Raw genomic sequence first — 23009 nt, 5'->3', positions numbered from 1 at the left:
CTCTCTCTCTCTCTCTCTCTCTCCCTCTCTCTCTCCCTCTCTCTCTCTCTCTCTCTCTCTCTCTCTCTCTCTCTCTCTCTCTCTCTCTCTCTCTCTCTCTCTCTCTCTTTCCTCTCTCTCTCTCTTCTCTCTCTGTCTCTGTCTCTCTCTTTCCTCTCTCTCTCTCTCTCTCTCTCTCTCTCTCTCTCTCTCTCTCTCTCTCTCTCTCTCTCTCTCTCACACACACACACACACACACACACACACACACACACACACCACAGTCTCTCTCACACACACACGTTCAACCACTCGCTCTAGCAGTACGATTAACAGCTAATATCACACACGTGTGTGTGTACATGCCAAATGATTTTTGAGAGCAGTTGTAGTTGAAATTTCATTTACCTTGGGAGTGATGAACATCTTTAAACTTGATTTGGCCAGCTGTTAGCTTTTTGTCTTAATAACTCTTCAACCTTCTGTTAAAATAGCCTTGAGGAAACCAAAAGTCACCTCTGTTCCATGAAATGTAAAACTTTTTTTTTTTTTTTAATTTTTAATTTTATTTTATAATTATAACATTTTTTGACAGTACATATGCATGGGTAATTTTTTACAACATTATCCCTTGCACTTACTTCTATTCAGATTTTTTCCCTTCCTCCCCCAACCCCCTCCCCCAGATGGCAAGCAGTCTTATATATGTTAAATATATTACAGTATAATTTAGATACAATATATGTGTGTAGAACCGAATTTTTTTGTTGCACAGGAGGAATTGGATTCAGAAGGTAAAAATAACAGTTTACATTCGAAATGTAAAACTTTTGTATGGTTTTCTACAAACTCATTTCTTCTTTTTGACTTAAGGTATACCTTAAAAAAAGGAGGGGGCTGGGTTGGCTAGATTATGAGGTATTGTATTTCTGGTTTCAAATCCTGCCTCTGATGCTTGTTTCTTGTGTGACAGGTAAAATGAAAAATATGGGCTAACAGCCTCTTTGGTCCCCTTTCTGTTCTAGATGTTATTTCTATTTTTTATTGTAAAAGGAATTAAGATAAAATATCTTTATTTAGCACCTAGCTTGCTTTAACAGCCCCAGATGGAAACTAGGCTGCTTTTCTTCTATTGTATTTTGGTCTTGGCTTGAAGTCTTGTAGCCATGATACAAATTGCAATTTTCATTATAATTTGTGTTTTTTTTACATATTATATAGTAGGAAGATAGAATTCATGATAGAAGGGGGCGGGGGAAACGATTATTGTTCAGAAACCACTTGTCTCTGAATTGTTCTGACCGAACGAATGTGTGAGTGTTGTTGGGAGTCATGAAGATGTGATTTTAGATTTATTTTTTCAACCCTATATTCTCCAACTTGCTGATATGCTTGCTTGTATGTTGACCATGGATTTTGAATATAGGTTCTTTAAATTATTGGGAGTTTATAGCTCCAGGCATTTATTTGTGAACTATTTATTTTGCTAAATAGGCTTATAACAAAGACAACTCAGCTTATATTGAAAAAATTAGATGTTATTAAGTTTTACACTTAAGTATTATAAATAATCCATTAAAAACAACCTATTTTATTGTAATAAAGCTTAGTGTAATTTCTTCCTCTTAGGGAAACACCACAACTTTACAAAACATGAGGTATTAGACTGTGTTCCCAGCTCAGTATTGAGGAGTATTAGTGGATGGGAGGTACCTCCTTTGAAGAATATTAGTGTATGGGAGGTACTTTTTAAGGGCTGGTAATCAAGTCATACCAAATTTTCTGCTATTCTAGATATCCCTTGCTACAATAATGGTGTCCAAATAGTAGGGAAAAGAACCAAAATGTAAAAGGCAAAATGCCAAAAAGCAACATTTAAAATGCTTACAAGTTATTATTGGATAGATTGAATCTTAGCTGATGAAATAGCCTTTTATGTTAAAAATATTTCATCTATAGAATCTGGCATGCTTGGATAAGCAGGTTTTAGATCTAGAAGGGATCTTAGAAATCCTCCAAACCAGCTCCTGAGACTCATTTATCTTATAGATCATACTGGTAGGAAGAGGCAGAGTTGGAATTTGACTGGGCTCCCTAATTCCCAGTTAGTCTTTAGTTTTTTGTCCAGCCAAATGCCTGATATGTGCCAGGCACTGAAGACATACCACCCCAGCAGATAAAGAAATGCAGAACAATTTGAGAATGTGGCATCTTGGTCGACCTTTGAAGGAAACTAAAGATTCAGAGTTAGAGAACTTGCACTGAGGCAGAGATGGAATGCAGAGTTCTGACAGCTAATTCATGGTAATTTTGGTAAACATTAGCAATCCATTGTCAGAATTGTTTTAATCAGACTTGGGATGACCTGCTTAGGAGGAGAAAATGCTAAGTTAAAAAGGAATGTCCTTGTTTAAGGAACAAATGAGGGGTAGGATTGAGTGGTTAGGAAGCCAAAGTCATCCTCAATTCCTGGTAAGAAGATTTGGATTTGAGTCTGACACATGTTATCATTGGGTCTCATGCTCCATGGCATCTCTCTAGAACGAAGTCACAGAGTAAGTCCAGGTAATCAATCCTCAGGAGCTCCCTTCTAAATGAAATCAATGGTCTCTTCAAAAGAAAAAAAATGTTGATGCCTGTTATCAACCACAGGCCTTAGTTATGCCTTGTTCTGAGAGATTTGGGGGGGGGGGAAACCTTGCAGTTTATCTAGTAAGTAATCCATTTCGTGCTTAACAATTCTGAACTAGAAAGAGCATCTCTGCTTCCTGAAGTTAATATTACAAAATTTAGACTAATTTTTTTTTTAATTATAGTTTTTGTTCCAATTTTCCCCCTCCTTCCCCCCAACCCCCCTGCCCCAGATGGCAGGTTGACCAATACATGTTAAATATGTTAAAGTATAAATTAAATACAATATATGTATAGTTTTGCTGTACAAAAAGAATCGGATTTTGAAATAGTGTACAACTAGCCTGTGAAGGAAATCAGAAATGCAGGTGGACAAAAATAGAGGGATTGGGAATTCTATGTAGTGGTTCATAGTCATCTCCCAGAGTTCTTTCACTGGGTGTAGCTGGTTCAGTTCAGTACTGCTCAATTGGAACTGATTTGGTTCATCTCATTGTTGAAGATGGCCACGTTCATCAGAATTGATCATCATATAGTATTGTTGTTGAAGTATATAATGATCTCTTGGTCCTGTTCATTTCACTCAGCATCAGTTCATGTAAGTCTCTCCAAGCCTTTCTGGAATCATCCTGCTGATCATTTCTTAAAGAACAATAATATTCATATACCACAATTTATTCAGCCATTCTCCAATTGATGGGCATCCACTCAATTTCCAGTTTCTGGCCACTACAAAGAGGGCTGCCACAAACATTCTTGCACATACAGGTCTCTTTCCCTTCTTTAAGATAGATCTCTTTGGGATATAAGCCCAGTAGTAACACTGCTGGATCAAACTTTTTGAGCATAGTTCCAAATTGCTCTCCAGAATGGCTAGATGTATTCACAATTCCACCAACAATGTATCAGTGTCCCTGCTTTCCCACATCCCCTCCAACATTGCGCATTATCTTTCCCTGTCATTCTTGCCAATCTGACAGGCATGCAGTGGTATCTCAGAGTTATCTTAATGTGCATTTCTCTGGAAATCTAGACTATCTTTGAATTGGCTTTAACTGTTCTTAGGAGGGACAGATCTCAGGCAGATGTATTTGAATCAAGGACCAGAAACATACCTAATGGATTTGTCTGACACAGGCTAGGAAAGTGTCCAGAAATTTAGGTTAGTCATAATTCTGCAACTTAGTAGTTTTTTGACTTTGGGCAAATAACCTTTAAGCTTCAAAATGAATGGAAAAAAAGTGAGAAAACATAAAATATTTAAATGTTTTATTACTAAAAGTGACTATTTCCTGTACTATCATTAAGTCTCTTCAGACATTAGGTGCATTTTAAAAAATGTCAATAGTTCTTCAGGTAAGAATTGTAGTGTCGTATGAAGCATGAATTAGGTCATTAGACTGTCATTTAAAATGAACTTTCTTGAGTGGTTAAGGTTGATTAATAGGTTGGCTCATAGTTGGAGCTTTTAAGTTGGAAGAATTCTTTATCAAGGAATTTGTTGCTAGGCAGATATTGTTGTTAGCTATAGGTATTCACTAGCTTTATAATGTGACTTAAATGGTAGTTATGCATGTAAGTAGTAGTAAGGAGAAATTTTTCTGCTGTTAAAAGTTCTTATAAAATTTTAATTTTTTAACATACTAAATGCAATGTCAAAATAATAAGTTTAAAGATTGAACAGTCCCAGCCTAAATTTTGCTACAGAAATTACTTGTGAACCCATATGGCCAACTTATTGGGATTGTTAAATATAATAATAATAATTGATGGCCTTTGGTTGTTGTTTTTCATTCTTGAAGAGGACCAAAATGTCATCTTAAATGAACTTGAAAAGTTCTACCAAGGGGGGGGGCACAAATAGTCCACATGATCATTTGAAGTTGAGATGTCTCTAAATTTGCACATCTTGTATTTCTTTAGAGCTACTGCAAGTTTTCTTTGCTCATAGAGTATAGCACCTTTTATGTGGGCACACCATGCTGGGCTCTCGTTTGCTAGTATCTTTTATGTCACACAATCACTTTGGAAGTTTTTCAGAGAGATCATCAGAATGCTTTTATGTGGATTCTTGTGACTTTCATAGGAGCGCTTGCTCTGTGTGAATTCTTCATAAAACAGTTTTTTAGACAGACGTACATTTGTCTTTTGAACAGTATCGCTAGTCCAGAAGAGTTGTGTTCTCTGCAGTAGAATTTGAATGCTTTGGCAGTTAAGCTGGAGAAAGGACCTGAGTGTCTGGTATCTTCAGACACTTCAAATGGAAGCAATTCAATTTCCTGGCATGACACAGGTATATTGTCCAAGTTTCACAGGCAAGGGGATCAGCACAGAGGCTTTGTAGACCTTCAGTTTGGTAGGCATTCTAATAGCTCTTTTCTCTTATACTTTCCTTTGGAGTTTTCTAAACCCTGGGCTAACTCTGGCAACTTCATCTTCTCTGTGGACATCCCTGCAACTGCTAAGATGAATTGGAGCTTAAAATCTAGCAAGGTGCTACTAATTTAGTACTCTTTTTGATGCTTAATACTTTTGAACGAGAAAAACCATTTTTGCTTCCTGAAATTAAATATGAAACCTAGACTGCCTTTGAATTGGTTTTAACTATTTTTAGGAGAGACAGATTTTAGTTAGAAATTGTCAAAGTCAAGGACCAGAAACATCTCAGTGACTTTAGACAGAAGTAGTCAAAGTCAAGGAACCAAAAACATCCCAGTGGATCTGAATTTGGATTTGCCCAAACCGATGGTTCCATGGATGGATGGATGGATGTGTGGTGCTGGTTGGTGGAGAATCTTGTGTTTTCTTGGTGCTAATTGTTAGGCTAAAATTAGCACAAGTCTCAAAGAACTGATACATACTTTGTTGCATCTCAACCTATGAGGCTACATTTAGTCCATAATCAATTGAGAATTTGAAGCATCTAAAAAACCCCTAAGGAAAAAGAGATACAAAACAAGTTGTCACTGCCAATGGCCAGAGGGCTCATTTCTGACAGGAGATGAGGTTTAAACCCAACTTTCCTGAATCCCAAACCTGTCCCTTTTCCACTCTTATCATGTCTTCTGAAATGAACTAATAAATTCTTGATACTTTGCAAGAACAAATGTAACTTAAGTTTTGAATTTTTATACTTGTGCATGCCATTGTTAGCACAGGTAATTTCAAGTCCGTTAGCTTTCTCATAACAATATTTAGTTAGAGGAAGAAATTATCTAATGAACTCATGAGTATAATAATATGAAGGAAGTGTCTAAGGATTGTAACTTACAAATTTTCCATGCTCCATTTCTTCCTCACTTTATTTTCAAAGTGCTTACAAGGGGAGTTGGTAAGAGTAGATTTTTTTCTATTTAAAATATCATGGGGGGCAGCTAGTTGTTGCAGTGAATAGAGCACCAGCCTTGAGGAAGACCTAAGTTCAAATCTGGCCTCAGACATTTCCTAGTAGGCAACTCACTTAACTTCATTTGCCTCAGCAAAACAAAGTATCTTGGAGTAAGTTGCTAGATTGTTTTAATATCAGTAATCAATCCACAAACCTGAAATAAAGCCTATAGCTTGAAAAATTAAGAAAAACAGCATTATTGAACAGTTGTGAATAATAGTACATGTAGTCTTACACTTTTGTAATTTCTTGTTTCTTAAAAGGAGTATATGCTTTAATTCAAATGAGCTTGACATGTTTTGTTGTTGATTAATATTAATTTCACAGTTGTAATCAATATGTATATTCTTTTGATTGTTACTTCCTTCACTCTGCATTGCTTTATGCAGGTTTTTCCACATTTTAAAAAATAATTCGTTTATAATTTCTTATTGTACAGTAGTGTTCTAGGGCATTCCTATATTAAAATTTATTTAGTTATTGCCAAATTGTTGGACATAGTTCTCAGCTCTTTGCTTTAGCTTTATAAAAGCTGTGTGTAGCTTTATAAAAATGAGTCTTTTTGCCCTTGGGATATATGAGCTTAGGAATGTGATCACTGTTAAAGGGTATGACCAAATTTGCAACTTTGCCCATATAATACCAAATTGCTTTCCCAACAATAGGATTGTTTGACAAATCAATCAACAATACATTAGTTTCACGTATAGATTTGGGAGACTGGAGAATCATTTTGGCTTTGTGCTGGTGCTGGTGGTTGTGGGGAAAGGATCTAGATACAAACAAAAGGAAGTTTAAGATCACCTTATGTAAGCAGAAATGATTTCTCCAAGTGATTAGGCAATTTGTTATTTGTGAAACCAAACTCTTCTGTTAAAATTATTGGTATATATTAGCTATTATAGCTTCAAAATTGACATAGGGAAAGGTTTTGGTAAAAATATGTTTTTCTTCCAGTAGCAAATTATAATAGGGATGAGAACCAGGAAGGTCATTTGACTGATGAATATGACTGTTATTTTGAAATATGACTGTTATTGTGAAATAACTGTTTTGTCTGTATGTGAACAGTTTAATAGGAAGTATAAAAGCTCTGGTTAGCTGAGAAAAGCAGTGAAGAATCTCTTTAGAAATGGCTCTAAAAAGTGTATGTAGCTAATATCCTGATCTCAGCCTGACTTCATAGTACAGTGACATTGAATACTATTTTAGTTAAAATTTAGTTAAATTATTTTAGTTAAATTTGATCTCATCACACTTGAGTTTTTGCCCCATTGGTTTGGATCTCAGCCTGTCCATACCTTATCAGACCTTGTGATTCTTGACCATATTCTTTGCTTTTTAAAAAATCTTAATAAATTAGTCATTTGTTGTGATGTCATCTTCATTTTCTCACATCCCTTCCCTTTATCCACTGGGTTGACTATTCCTTTTAATAAAGAACAAAATAATCGGCACATCAATATATGTTGTGTTCTTCTGCTATGATTCCCCATTTATACAGAGAAGGGAAGGGATTATATTCTCATATTCATTCTTTGGGACTAGATTTTTTTAGTTATAATTACATTGTATTCAATTTTGATTTGCTGCTACTGCTATTTTTTTTTTCTTCCATATTGTAATCATTGCATATATTTTCTGTGGCTTGCTTACTTCACTTTTCATCAATTCATGAGTCCTCCCATGTCTATGATGAATTTCATGTAGACTTATTTGTAGGATGTCTTATTCCATTTAATTCATATGCCATATATAGGTTTAGCAGTCCCTCAATTAGAGGACATATATTTTGTTTCTACTTTCTTTGCTTTTAGGTTGTTTATGTTCTTTAATACAGAGACTAAAGGCATTTTTCCTAGGCTTTTTTGTATTTTATTTGCATCACTGAGTTTACTTGAGATGTCCATTTTTTATCCTTTGTACTTTCCAACTCATATCTGATCATATGTTTCCTTGGGATGATAACAAATCAGGGATCCCTTGATCATGTCGGGTAAATGAGAAATAATATATATACACAGACACACACACACACTATTTACTTTCTCCTTTCTCTTAATTACAGAGATAATCAGTCAACAACAATTAATTATGTACCTGCTAGATTTGGGGAATACAAAGATAAATTATGAGAACTCTGCCTTCAAGGAGCTTACATTCTACTGGGGAGACATGGATACTTATACATATATGCTTACACATTCCTGTATACATATATGTATGTGTTATCCTTATTTGTATAAAACAAAATAATTTTTTGCAGGGGAGGCATTAGCAATTAGGGAATCAGAAAAAGCCTCATATTCGAAGTTGTATTTAAAAGAAACCAAGATATGGAATTAAGGAGAGAATGCATTCTAGGAATGGGATATATAATCTGTTTTTTTTTTTTTTTTTTTTTTTGAAACAAATTGATATTGTTGGTGTGTATTAGAGTGATTGAAGGAAGATTTTAATGCTTAGGTAATTTATATAAATTCAGATTTGTCTAATACATAGTTTTCCTTTTATTCAGTCAGGTCAATTCAGTGAAGATATGATCCCAACAGTGGGCTTTAACATGAGGAAAGTAACTAAAGGTAACGTCACAATAAAGGTATGTAAAAATCAAATTGGTCATTATGGTGTAGATTTGAGGGGAGGTGGTTTCTTTTACCCTCTTTTTAGTCCTAGAGTCTCCAAAGTATAAGTGGGTCATATTTCAAAAGCTTTAAATCATTTGCTAATTGGAAAATGTATTTTGAGTTAAAATCTTATAAAAGGTATCTAAGTGGCTAGGCTACAACTACTTATGGTAGTAGTAGTAGTGGTAGTAATAATAGTAGGAGGAGGAGGAGGAGAAGAAGGAGGAGAAGTATTTCAAAATCCAGGTGCCACTTTTCTAATGTTAAAATGTTTCTGTGGACTAAGTCTTTTACAAATCTAAATTAATTTTTAAATAATAATAATGAGATAGTACACATTCAAGTATTGTAAATGTACTATGAACATGATTTAATGTGATTTGAATGGTATGTTTTGCTTAATCATATTTTTCAAAGAATTAAGAGTCAAAATGATTGAAGTTAATCTTTGATTTAGAAGGCAGAATCCTTTGGATATGTTTTGGGAATGGTTGGGAATTTGAATTCTTGGTATTCCCCATGTTGGTCAACAACTTACTTCAAGTCTTGGTTGATAAAAGTTATATCTGGTATTTTACTGTTTTCATAAAACTTGAAAATAATTTTTTTTTTTTTTTGAGGATGGATATTGTCTTTCCTTAAGAAATTGTTAAATGCTTTTGAAAATTTCCCCATCTTTCCTCTGTTATTTGAAATGTTCCTCATAAAAATTGTTGTTTTGGTTTAAAGATCTGGGACATAGGAGGGCAGCCACGATTCCGAAGCATGTGGGAGCGATACTGCAGAGGAGTTAATGCAATTGTGTAAGTGGGGTAGGGACAGGAGCATTTTTCCTGTTTTTTCTCTTGGACAAATTCATTGTAGCATTGCATTCAATCACCAAGCATTTAATAATTACTCTGTGCCCAAGTAGACTAGGTCCTTGAGACACAAAGAATAAAACAGCTCCTCTGAATAGTTTTACCAGTCCAGTGGAAAGAGGGATTTTTTTTCCTTAATTTTTTTACTTGGTGGGTGGGGACCACCAAGTTAAAAGTTTTTTAAAATAATTTATTTTAATTGAATTATTAAAATTTAAAATAAAAGCATGGCTTTATTATCATATTTAACTTTTACTTAAAAGAAAACTATGGATTAAAAATTGACAATTATGATTTTAACTGCCACTAATTGGGTGTATATAAGTATCCTTGAGAGTTTTAGATCTGTTAGGCATCTAGGTGTTGCAGTAGATAGATCTGGAGTCAAAATCATCCAAGTTCTAATTCAGTCCCAGACAATCTTGGGCAAGTCACTTAATGTGTGTCTACTTCAGGTTCTTCAACTGTGAAATGTGCCTGTCTCACAAACTTGTTGTGAAGAACAAGTGAGATATTTGTAAAGCACTTTGAACAGTATCTGGCACATGGTGGACACTGTAAAATGATAGTTATTATTAATCTTTTTTCAATATTAGGTTTTTGCCCTGGCTCTTCCCTTCTCTGGGCAGTTCTAGTCTTTTCTACTCCCCTTCTTCACTCCCTTCCCCTTCGCCTGAATAGTTTTGTCTGAGGTTAAACTATGGGACCAATTTTTTTTTTTTAAGAAAGTGAGATTCTTAGATATTATTATTAAGGAATTTTACCCTGAACTTTTTAAGTTACATGGTGGATGCTGCAGATCGTGAAAAGATTGAAGCTTCTCGGAATGAGCTGCATAATCTTCTGGACAAACCACAGTTACAAGGCATTCCAGTAAGTCTGAGAAGTTTGCTTTTTGATTATAATTAGCACATTTCACTAGCATTTGAAATGGAGATCACTCTTTAGGAAGGGGAGAAGTTGCTTAAAATACAAGTTATAAACATAATAAATGAGACTGATTTATATTTGGCTTAAGAAGCCCTATTTATAACTTGAAATGGTTTTATATATTGAAATCATGAAGGTAGCTCTCATCTTCTGTTATACAATAGAAGGACTATAAGACAGTAAGCAAGATGTAATGGGCTACACTAGAGTTTCCTAAACAGTAGTCTTTCTTGTTGGTTGTCACACAGGACAGTATGGAGAAATGGTCTTACTCTTCCTATCATTTGAACTCTCGTCTTTTTTTTTTTTTTTTTTTAAGGTGCTAGTACTTGGAAATAAGAGAGACCTGCCTAATGCCTTGGATGAGAAACAACTAATTGAAAAAATGTATGTTTCATGACAATGTAAAAGGAATTTTCTTTTGTACCAAATTCCTTTCTATTGCATCCTTTTATTGATGACTATTTTAGTGACTTATTTCTTGACATTTTTCTTCCCCATCATAGAACTGGCCTTTGAAAATAGCAAAAGAATTAAACAAAATTGACTACATCTGATAATGTTCCTTACTTTCTCTTTGGAAAAGCAATTTTTGAGATTTATCATTTATTAACCTGAGCTGAAACTTAATTGTCAAATTAAAAAGCAAACTTTGGCTTCCTTTTAGTGTTGTTTTTATTTATTTTAGTAATTTAGTATATTCTTCTGGTTCTGTTTTCATTGCTCTGTATTAAATCCAAACAAATTTTTCCTGGTTTCTCTGAGTTTTCCATATCTTTCATTTCTTTGAACATAGTGTTATTCCATTCATATTCCAAGATGTGTTCTCTTACATATTATTTTAATTATTTAAAACTCTGGATTTATTCAGCATTAGTAGCCATTGTGGTTTTATCCATGTATCTGAAAAATGTTTAGCTTGTTAGAGATATCATAGATGATTATACATTCTTAGTGTTAAAGAATAGTCTCTCTCTTTATTCTATTTATTAACACAAGTACCTAAACAAAATTGGCAGTCAGACTTGGTTCTTAAACCCAAATTTATTTTTAAATTTTGTTTTTTCTAGGAATCTCTCTGCTATTCAGGACAGAGAAATTTGCTGCTATTCAATTTCTTGCAAAGAAAAGGATAATATAGGTAAGTAATGTCGATATCTCATGGAAATATTTGCTATTTGTTTTTGTATTTTTTTTTCCTTCCTCGTTATAGGTTAAGTATATACATTTGTCTACCCCTTTCCCCAATGATGAAGAGTAGATTTTAAGCTCCTTGACATTGAGTATTACATCACTAGACTTTTCTCTCCAATTGAGATTAACTCAACAAAGCCATGCAGTTAGATGTTGCATGATATTTATTGTCGTAATCTTTTTGGTGTTGGTATCCAACTGTGCTGTACATTAAAATGCTACTTTTGAAATAGGTTTTATAAAGACTTTATTTTTAAAGACTGTTTGGGAGGTACTAAAAATTTTTCACTTGCTAAAACTGAGTATATTGCTGTAATATATTAGTACTCTTTGGGAGCAATAAGCCAGAAATACCCACTAGCTTAATGTACTTGAATACTCACTTATGTTTAATACTTGGTCACTCAAACTAATCTGTCAAGAAATCATTTAGTAAACAAAAGTATCACTGTATAGTGTTTCAGAAATGGTTCAGAGATGATTTGTTAGCTTTGCTTGTAGCCCTCAGGGAAGTTTGGGCTTTTCCCCTCATTCCTTTACTTTTTTTTACTTTTACTAGTTACTGTTTTACTATATGCCTTCTCATCTCCAGTCTTCAGGATTCTTCTGGGTATTAATTACATCTGATAGTTTATATGAAAGTGTTTTTGCAAATTACAGCGTACTTTGCTATTTGTAAAGTCAGTAAGGTTTGTCTGATTACTATTTAGAAGCTTTATTTTAAATTCATTTAGGGCCTACATAAATTAATGTTAAAGTTTAAGGCTTCTTTGTAAATAAGAATGCCATTTTATTTCTCTTGAGAAATATCTCATGAGTTTCCTGAAATGCTCACTTTGACTGGGTTAGGACATTTCTTTTCTTTGCTATAATGTCAGAGGAACACCAACCTTCTTAGATGCACTCTTAATTTCTATTCTGTTCCACATCAGAATAAATGATTGGCTTCTTTGCATTTGTCACCATCCTAACATCCTTATTCTTCATTTCATTATGCTTTAATTTTTTAGTGGCACATCATATTTCATGGATTTAAATTAGTTCTTTCCTATGAGAATGTCAGAAGAGCATTTTTTCTAATCCTGGTCTTTTTTTTTTTTTTTTTTTTTCCTCTTTTTTCTGAGGCTGGGGTTAAGTGACTTGCCCAGAGTCACACGGCTAGGAAGTGTTAAGTGTCTAGAGACCAGATTTGAACTCAGGTCCTCCTGAATTCAGGGCTGGTGCTCTATCCACTGCGCCACCTAACTGCCCCTAATCCTGGTCTTAATGGCTTATTTCTGGGATAACAAAATCATTGGGGTATTATTTCTTCTTGCCATTCATAACTCAGAATGTATATCTCTGACTTTTCTTACTCTCCTCGGTTTAAGAGTACAAGTGAATTTGTCCTCTGTTCAGTGATTATAAATGTGTGTGGGGGAAATAATTGAAAAATTGATAAATTCAACCGTTTGATTAAGGTAGTCTTGCCCCACTTCTTAGGCAAATTATTTTTTGCCACATTTCTATCTCAGTTATCCGTTGTAGCTGTTGAATAGGACAGATAGCTTTTGTATCATTAAAAGTTGAATGTTTGAGACCTTTAAAAACATTCATCTATCTAAACCCATAACTTCTATTTTGCCTAGTATTCATTATTAATCATAAGGAAAGATTTTGATTTCCCGTTTCTCCTCCATGGTTAGTGCATGAAATATTCTGTACACTTCAATATTCCACTTTGAATATAAATTGTAGGTATCTGGAACTGGAAAAGGAACCTTAGTGATCCTTTAGTTCTACCCTGTCATAGGATCATAGGATCAGATCTCCAACTGGAAGGGGTCTCAGAATTTACTTACTGCAACACCCTCATTTTATTGATGAAGAAGTTGAGACTCATGAAGGAGAAATAACTTAATCAAGCACTTAGCTAGTACCTGCATATATGCACATAGTAGACATATAATAAAATGCTTATTGACTGATACAGGTAGATGGGATTTGAACCTAGCTTCTTTGCTCATGATTGCATTTTGAGTGAGTGCTTAGTGCCAAGGATGTAGCCAGAGTAGATGCTCAGTAAATCTAGAGTGACTTGATATGTCCCTTAAATGGAAATTCAGAGTCTTCAATTGTATGGGTTCTTAAGAATTGTTTTTCCAGTTCCAATTGTTGAGTAATGAAGAGAGCCATCTACACCCAGAGAGAGCATTATGGGAACTAAGTGTGGACCACAACATAGCATTTTCACTCTTTCTGTTCTTATTTGCTTGCATTTTTGTTTCCTTCTCAGTTTTTTTTTCTTTCTAGATGAGATTTTTCTTGTGCAGCAAGATAACTGTATAAATATGTATACATATATTGGATTTAACATATTTTAATATATTTAACATGTATTGGACTACCTGTCACCTAGAGGAGAGGGTGGTGGTAAGAAAGGGAAAATTTGGAACAGAAGGTTTTTCAGGAGTCAATGTTGAAGAAATTACCCATGTATATGTTTTGTAAATAAAATGCTATTTAAAAAAAAAAAAAAGAATTGTTTTTGAGCCCATTCAAGTCTTATTGACAATGAGTTCACCTTTACTGTCAAAAAACTGGAATATATCCATGGAACCAGTGAGTTAGGACTCAGTAATTAGGGTCCAGTTTTGAGATATTAGTATCACAGATAATACTCATTATTGGGCACCCTTTCTGGGGTAGAGATTGTACTTAATTTTGGAAAATGAAGTGCTTGGCTCTTAGTTTTTTTAGGATGTATCCTTATTGCTTAGATTTATTATTAGATGTGTATGTTCTGCATTTGGAATCTGGAACAACTCTCCAGCAACATCTTAAATATAGTGACGCTCCATGAGGTTTCTCTCCTCAACATATTTTGCATTTGTTTTGTATTCATATCTGAATATACCTGTACCTGATAGAAAGTACCTACTTCTTAGGTTGTTGAAGCAGTTTGGAGATGTGATTATTGAGTTATTGCTGTTGATGTTTGAAAAACTAAAAAATATGATGCAAGATTGAAAAAGGCTAAATTTCCCATTTTGCTAGAAAGAGGAAAGACTAGGTCCTCCAAATTTCAGGCTAGTGAGCTTAATTCCTGGCAGAATTCCATAATGTCTTGTTAAGGGGATAGTTACAAATAGTGATCACAAAGAACTTCCTCAAGAGTAGGAACTGGGGGCAGCTAGGTGGTGCAGTGAATATTACATGAGCCCTGAAATCTGGAATATGTGAGTTCAAATCCAGTCTCAAATACTTATTAGCTGTGTGATTCTAGATTATCCTTCCCACACAACTTCCAAAGCAGGTTATCCAAGCTAACCCCTTCTCCTTGACACTCTGCAGGCAAAGTGTTACAAGTGTCTCCCAGTCAGGATTTCATATGCTGTTTTTCCCTCTTGCTTCATGGTTGTAAAACTTGAGTTTAGCTAATTTAGCTTTGATTTTTTTTTTTTTTTTTTTTTTACAACATTGATTGTTCCTATACTGATGCTTTTTCTTGTACTTTGCATTCAGTCCAAATGTTAACTGTTGGTAGTCTTACCACCATTTTCCCCTTTGTCCCTTTAGACATCACTCTTCAGTGGCTTATTCAGCATTCGAAATCTAGAAGAAGCTGAGATCACCAACCCCTGGAGCCCGTTCCCCCCACCCTGCTGGCTGTGATCCCAGACTTGTCGTCCATTCTTCTGACGTGCTACCCAGAATATGGTCCTTCCTACATCCAAGAAATGGCCTCTTGTCTGAGTTAATTTCTCCTGTGCACTGCTGGAGACGTGTATCCTTCACCTGTCACAAAGCATCACCTAGAGTTGTCATGATAAAGTCAGCACAAAAAGGCTTGTCACAAACAGCACACAGAGCTGTTGAAGCAGTCTTGACCATCTTAAATCAAGGAAATTGCATATTTCAATTCGGGTCATTCTGGCCAGATTTTTATATTGATTTTCAGCAAGTGTTTATGATATTTAATTAGATTTCAGTAGCTTGATACTGAGACAGCATGAGGATTCTAGTACCACCTACAGTATTTAGAAACCCTTTAAGCCTGACTCCTGTGGGATAGAAGCCTATTGTTTCTTTGTCTTATCTCACACATGCATGTGAAATGTATTTTTAAGCCATAGAAATGGAAATTGTCTGAAAAGGAGACACAAAAGGCTCATTGAGGTCAATGTCACCATTTCTCTTCTCAATTGGTGAGATCTTATCCAGGGATTTTTAGAAATGAACTCTTTTCTGGTGATATTTAAAAGCCACATATAGAGTGGTTATAATGGGGGGAGAAATTAAGGCATGTTGTTTTGTAGCTGTCCAGATCATTACCTGTATCTTTTTTTTTTTTTTTTTTTTTTTTTTTTTTTTTTTTTGGTTTAACACTTTTTTAAGGGGATGGGAATTGACTTTCTCAAAAACTTTCAAGGGTTAGAACATTCCAGTCAAAAAATAACTTACAAAGAATGTTACTTTGTTCAAAGCCCTATATGTTTTTCTATCTCCATGTCATTAAATCAGTGCTGCTGCATGACTCTCAAACTATTGAATTTTTGTATCCAGTCATAGAAGGACTTTCAGCACAAAAGATCCCTATAAAAATTGTCACGTTTTTGTCTCTCTTACTTATTTCAGGCCTGATACCACTTTGCCTGGTTCCCCCAGACATCTTGGTTATTGTGACAACTCTAGACCTGCTTGCTCTTGTAATGTAATCATGCGCCATGTGGACAGGTTGTGGGACGTCTGAGACAGGTGTCTAAGCACAAGAGAGCTGATTAATTGATCCTGTTAGTTGATTCACTTCTATAAGGTAGAAATGGGTGGGTTAAAACTAAAAATGGACATGTTTTTGTAGTTTAGTAATCTCTGTATATTTAAAGGGACACACATGTTAATTCTGATTCATTCATAAAATATTGATGTAGACCACTGTAGGAGATAAAACTCTCTGGTACACCTGCTTATGTGTTGCCTCACACTATGTGTGATTTTTTTTTTTTTTTTTTTTTTTTTTTTTAAAGCAGCACTTAAATATAGACAGTGCATTTCCAAAATCGTTGAGCACTCAACGTGTGGTCAACAATGACTTCTTTTAACGAGTACCCATTTTAATTTATAGACTGCCATGGCCTTAATATTCTGTACAAACTACTGCACCATGTTGCACAGACACTACTTGGTTTTTCTCCATTTTCTTTCTTTCTTTCTTTTCTTTTCTTTTTTTTTTTTTTTTTTTGAGAAAAATTGGGACTTTAAGAAATTGTCTTTTTGTTCCCCCCTCTTTAAAGCATGTTGCATATTTCCTGGATGATTTTGGCGCTATGGGGGTCGGGTTTTGTTAGATATGGGGATATTAACTTGCTGCTATAGTTGAACATCTTTAATGTTCACTATGATTTGCGACAGTTAATTTAGCAACTTGCTTGTGCCTAAAAAGGAGGAAACTGAACTAAAATGAGTGAATCTCTATGTGGGGACCAGGTCACATTTTATTAACTGACCTATAGCCGAACTTGAAGTGTTTGTGTCAAAATCATTGCTTTTCAGCATTTTAAGGCATCCAGACACTACTATTACCAACTGTTTCCCTGTGCATTTATTAACCTTTGCATGTGAAAACTTACATAGTTACTGAACTTTGTAAATAAGTGAATTTTTTTATTTAGGTGGATGCATCTGTCTGTTTACTGCATTTCTCAGCTTAATTCAATAAACTTGCGTTTCAAGGGTTGTATTAGCAATTTTAACTTGCTGAATTGTTCAAAATGTGAATCATGATGGAAGATGCTGACTTTATTGAAAAAGGATGTAAAGACACAGTTAACACAAGGTCCAGAGATCCAGGGTTGGAAAGATTGTTAACCCTCCAAGAAATTGGGTTGTAGGCCAATAAAAATAAAAATAAACCTTTTAAAATATATAACCCACCAAACTGATGCTGTGATTCTTTTTCATGCTATTGTTATTCTCTTCCATGTATGTATTAGTGTGATTTTGAACTGGGAAATTCTTTTATCTGTGAATGAGTGGTTTGGACGACATGAGAAGTTCCTAATCTGAGGTCCATGACACTCCCCCCTTTTATTCCCTACCTCCATCTATGTCTAGATTTGGGGCAGGTCTGTCTCTGGACTTGGATGAGAAATTTTCTTTCCTTTCATCCCTCTCTAACTGAAATCTAGCATTTCCTTCAGTTATTTAAACACTTTTGATAAAGGGGTCCACAGATTTCCCCAGATTCCCAGAGGGATCCACAATAACAATAACAGAAAGTGTTTTGAGATTTGCAAAGTACTTTACAAATAGTATTTACACTCACTACAGCTCCTTGACACACACAAAATTCCCTTGAACCAACTGATCTCCAAGACCACTCCCAACTCCGTTCTGGAAGCTTACCCTCTCCAAAGAACACAGCCTCCTGATGCTTCACTGCAAGTGTTTGCTGATAATTAGTAAATATGACCCCATGTCATTTCTTATTCAGAGACTGGCAAATTGTTTTAAAAGCAGATGTTTTCAGTACTTGTTGCTAATAAGTAAATGCTATTTAAAGCCAAGAAAATAGCCACCTGGCATATTTAGGGTAACACAGAAACTACCAAAACTTGCAACAGAAGGATTCTTAGTCTCAGCTGCAGCAGTATAGTTAGGTTTGCATTTGCTGAATAAAATCTTAGATCAAATAAGCAACCATGCACCAATCTCCATTTGGAAACCAAGCAGGTTTTTTACTCATAGAACAGGCCATCATGTAAAATCTCTTTTAAGTGCTCACACATGCAACTGCTTACATCTGATCCTCAGCTGACTGACTAGCCATGGGAAAATGACTAGAGAAATAAAATAACAGTGAGTTTACATATTTACATATCTGTAATTGTGCTTAGGAAGAAAGGCATATCCTTAAAATCTTAAAGCATCAAGATAATATATAGAGTACCAGCTTTTGGACTAGGAATAGGGAAATACGGACTTTTGTTTTGATCCTGAGATTTTTAGGAAATAGCTTGTAAACATAAGGCTTTTCAGGTTTGCTAGGCCCTTTATACAGCATCTATTTTGAGACAGGTGCTATTATTTTTGTATATATAATATATACATTTATAATAATAATATATGTATTTTTATATATTTGTATCAATATATTTAGATTTTTTTCTAAGTAAGGCCCAGAAGGTTGTGAATTGCTTAGCCTTAGACAGCTGCTTTATATCTGAGACTGGGCTCCCTGCCTCCAAAGCCAGTGTTTCATCCAGTATTCCATGGAGTTAACTTGTCTTAAGTCTTGATTTCCTGACTGAAACATGACAAGTTAAACAAAGTTATTACTCTCATTCTAAAATTCTAGAATTTTAAAATTTTTTTTCCAAGTAAGATCTCTTATTTCCCTAGAGATATTTGGACTACATACATCCTAGGGCAGAAAAAAGAATTACCCACTTGTTTCAAGAAGTTTTTTGTTTTTTCTTTGTAGGGATTAAAAAAAAAAAAAAAGCAGTTACCCTAGGCTGTTTTATTTAAATGTATCTAGTTTTAAACTCTAATAAAAGCTAAAGGGTGGAAGTATTTATTGTACAATACTTTAACTGTTTGTAGACATTTAATAGATGTTTAATTGATGTTATTTTTTAAAATTGTCATTGTTTTTCCCTAAGCAATTTGCTAGTCCACAGCAGAAATTTGTAACAGAGTGAATATAAATGATTCTCAGATGGTCTGAGATTTTCCCTTGTAACTTGTAAAACAAGAAGCAGTTTATACAAAACAGGTTCTGTAGGGTTTGATCCCTCTTTACTTTTGAGATGGTAGGAAAATGGGTAAGATTGTCCAAGGCATTGCCTATTATAAATGGTTCAGCTATGTCTTTTTGTAACCTTATAACCTCTGGCATTCATTCCTAAATATTTTATAGCAAGTCACAATTATATAACACCACTTGTTTTTGGTTTTTTATAACTTTTTATTGACAGAACATATGCCTGGGTAATTTTTTTACAGCATTGTCCCTTGCACTCATTTCTATTCCGACTTTTCCCTTCCTCCACCCCACTCCCCTAGATAGCAAGCAGTCTTATACATGTTAAATGTTATAGTACATTCTAGGTACAATATATGTGTGCCAAACCGAACAGTTTTGTTGTTGCACAGGGAGAATTGGATTCAGAAGGTAAAAATAACCTGGGAAGAAAAACAAAAGTGCAAACAGTTTACACTCATTTCCCAGTGTTCCTTCTCTGGGTGTAGCTCATTCTGCCCATCATTGATCAATTGGAACTGAGTCAGATCTTCTCTTTGTCGAAGATAAAGGATATCCATCAGAATATATCCTCATACAGTATCGTTGAAGTGTATAATGATGTACTGGTTCTGCTCATTTCACTCAGCATCAGTTGATATAAGTCTCTCCAGGCCTCTCTGTATTCACCCTGCTGGTCATTTCTTACAGAACAATAATATTCCATAACATTCATATACTACAATTTACCCAATCATTTATTCTCCAGTTGATGGGCATCCATTCATTTTCCAGTTTCTAGCCACTACAAAAAGGGCTGCCACAAACATTTTGGCACATACTGGTGCCTTTCCCTTTTTTAGTGTCTCTTTGGGATATAAGCCCAGTAGTAGCACTGCTGGATTAAAGGGTATGCACAGTTTGATAACTTTTTGGGCATAATTCCAGATTGCTCTCCAGAATGGCTATTATCTGTTCACGGTTCCACCAACAATGTATCAATGTCCCAGTTTTCCTGAGTCCCCTCCAACATTCATTATTTGTTCCTGTCATCTTAGCCAATCTAACAGGTGTATAGTGGTATCTCAGAGTTGTTTTAATTTGCATTTCTCTGATCAATAGTGATTTAGAACACTCATGAGTGCAAATAGTTTCAATTTCATCATCTGAAAATTGTTCATATCCTTTGACCATTTATCAATTGGAGTATGGCTTGATTTTTTTTTTGTAATATTTATTTTTTTTAATTTTATAATTATAAATTTTTTTGACAGTATATATGCATGAGTAATTTTTTTATAATAATATCCATTTTAGGAAATCTTGTTGGCTTAAATTTCAGAAGGCAATATTTCTGACTCTGAATCCAAATTTTGAGGTAGTACCTAGTTGGGGTTGTACAGCACTACTAGCATTATTTTTTTTCCCCTTAAGAATAACCAACTTTGGGGCAGCTAGATGGTACAACCCTGAAGTCAGGAGGACCTAAATTCAAATCTAGTCTCAGACGTTTAACATGTTCTAGCTGTGTTACCCTGTGCAAGAAACTTAACTCAAATTATCCAGCCTAAAGAAGAAAAAGAAAGGGAAATGTCCAACCTAAACATAAATCTCTTAAGCAGCTTTAAACAAAACAGAAAATTTGCTTTGGGGCAACTAGATGGCCAGTGGATAGAGTAATCAGGAGGAACTGAGTTCAAATCCAGCTCCAGACACTCTTAATACATCCTAGGTGTGTGACCCTGGGCAAGTCATTTAACCCCAATTGCCTCAGCAAAAAACAAAAACAAAAAAACCCAACCTTTAGGAATTACTTATGAGAAATATTTCTATTCAGTTTGAATGAGCATAAAGACTTAGAGCTGGAAGGGAACTTAAAGATCAATTGATCCATCTCTCATTTTATAGATAAGGAAACCGAGGCCCTGTGATACTAAAGTGATTTGCTCAAGATCACAAAAGAAGTGATAGAATCTGAAGTTAGGTCCTCAGTGCCAAGTCCAGCATTCTTTTCACGGTGATATAGTTTAGAGCTTGGCCATCCGATGAGGCTGTATCATGAATATATTTAGGTGCTATGTCTTTCGAATGTCATATAAATTTTAAGTTGTAGTTAAATCACATCATACAGAATCCTGCAGCAAAAAGGTATTATGATGCACTTTAAAATTCCTGGCCTTTGTAATTCTAGCAGGCGTGGATCCTATAAATCCAGAGTCAAGGTCCTCTGATGTATAAGTTAGCAGGACCAAGTTTCTAGAGGGAGTGGCACATACTCCTAGTGTTTAGTAAGAAGTGCTTTATTATGGGACTATAATGGTTACAACAGAATGGGCAGAAGAATGTGCTTTACCCTGCTGCCAATTCTCTAGGAAAGGAGCCCTTGACCCAGAGAGTGGGGCTGGGTATGTACCCTACCCCACCCCATCATTCCTCTTGTAGTCACCACTTTACTCCGAAGGCCAGTTCTGGGATCCCTTTGATCTCCAAGGTCTTCAGCCTGAAGAGACCTGAGGAACACATTAGTTCAACAGCTTAAGTTCTGCTGAAGAAAATCTGGAGAATCAGAGCGACTTCCGCGAGCTGGGCTCCTTAATGGCACACATTCCTGCCTGGCACAGAATCAAAGCTTAATAAGGCATTGTTAAATGACTTTCAGCACAACTTCAGTATCGTTTCTTCGCTCTGTCCTTAGTTTTAAAAGCATTTAGCTTCATAAGTTTTATTCTAGATGTAGAACAGATGTTCTAAATTGAGCCTTCACATATAAGGGATAAGGAAACGGGCATAAAAGACATATGAAGTGTCTTGCCCGAGTCCCTATCTTGACAATTGGGAATTGAAACCAGACCCTTTGCTCTTGAAGTGCTCTTTCTCTGGTTAGGTGCTGAGCAGCCATGTTTGAGTGGCCAAGCATGGCCAGGAGTGCCAGGGCAGCAAGGTTGAACTTAAGATTTCAGTTTACTGTTTTATCAGTTTACTGCAAAGCAGATGGATGGCCCCCCCAGGGCAGCAAGAATGTTAATAGCTAACATACATCAAGTAGCATGTCAGGATCTGGGATCAGCAAGACCCGAGTTCAAATCTAGCTTCAGTCACTAACCTTGTGACTGGGCAAGTCCTTTAACCTCTTGCCTCAGTTTCCTCAACTGTAAGATGAGGATAACCTCTCCCTCTCAGGGCTGTTGTTGATCAAATGAAGGTGATATTTTTAAAGGGTTTAGCACACAGTAGACCCTATACGAATGCTTAGAGTCAGAGTCGGGCAGAGAGAGACAGACAGGGACAAAGAAAGGGGGGAACGACACAGATAGGAAGAGAAACGGAGACACAGAAGAGAGAGGTTTTGAAGGGTTTTGAACGCTAAGCAGAGGATTTTATATATGGTCTTGGAAGTGTTAGGGAGTCACTGGAGTTCATTGAGTAGGGGAGTGAGAGCCAAGGTCACTGGCAGTTAAAAAAAGGATAAATTTGCAGCGGGCAGAGCAGCCAGAAGGATACAGATTTTCCTCTGTGATAAACGGAACCACGGATCCAGCCCATGTGGTGCAGAGGTTAGCGTTGTTAAACCTACGCTCTTAAACGTACTTCTAATCTCAGCTCGGAGCTTTCTACTCAACTATAAAATAGGAATAATAACAGTAGCCAGCGTGCTGGGGATAGTGCCCCTGGAGTCT

At 35.5% G+C, this 23009-nt stretch overlaps 1 protein-coding gene across 1 annotated transcript in view; it reads left to right on the top strand.

The window, feature by feature from the left end:
* ARL8B (ARF like GTPase 8B) overlaps positions 1-17517 on the top strand; it is a 42252-nt gene extending 24735 nt beyond the window's left edge. Inside the window, exons 2-7 of the mRNA XM_074284039.1 lie at positions 8517-8597; positions 9355-9428; positions 10265-10358; positions 10735-10802; positions 11486-11556; positions 15168-17517. Of these exons, the coding sequence (XP_074140140.1) occupies positions 8517-8597; positions 9355-9428; positions 10265-10358; positions 10735-10802; positions 11486-11556; positions 15168-15217 (438 nt within the window). The 3' untranslated portion in view covers positions 15218-17517. The remainder of the gene's footprint in view (positions 1-8516; positions 8598-9354; positions 9429-10264; positions 10359-10734; positions 10803-11485; positions 11557-15167) is intronic.
* Positions 17518-23009: the final 5492 nt, after the last annotated feature.

This window comes from Sminthopsis crassicaudata, chromosome 1 (genome assembly GCF_048593235.1).
Source record: "Sminthopsis crassicaudata isolate SCR6 chromosome 1, ASM4859323v1, whole genome shotgun sequence".
NCBI classification, from domain to species: Eukaryota; Metazoa; Chordata; class Mammalia; order Dasyuromorphia; family Dasyuridae; genus Sminthopsis; species Sminthopsis crassicaudata.
This window is presented reverse-complemented; position numbering and strand designations above follow the sequence as displayed.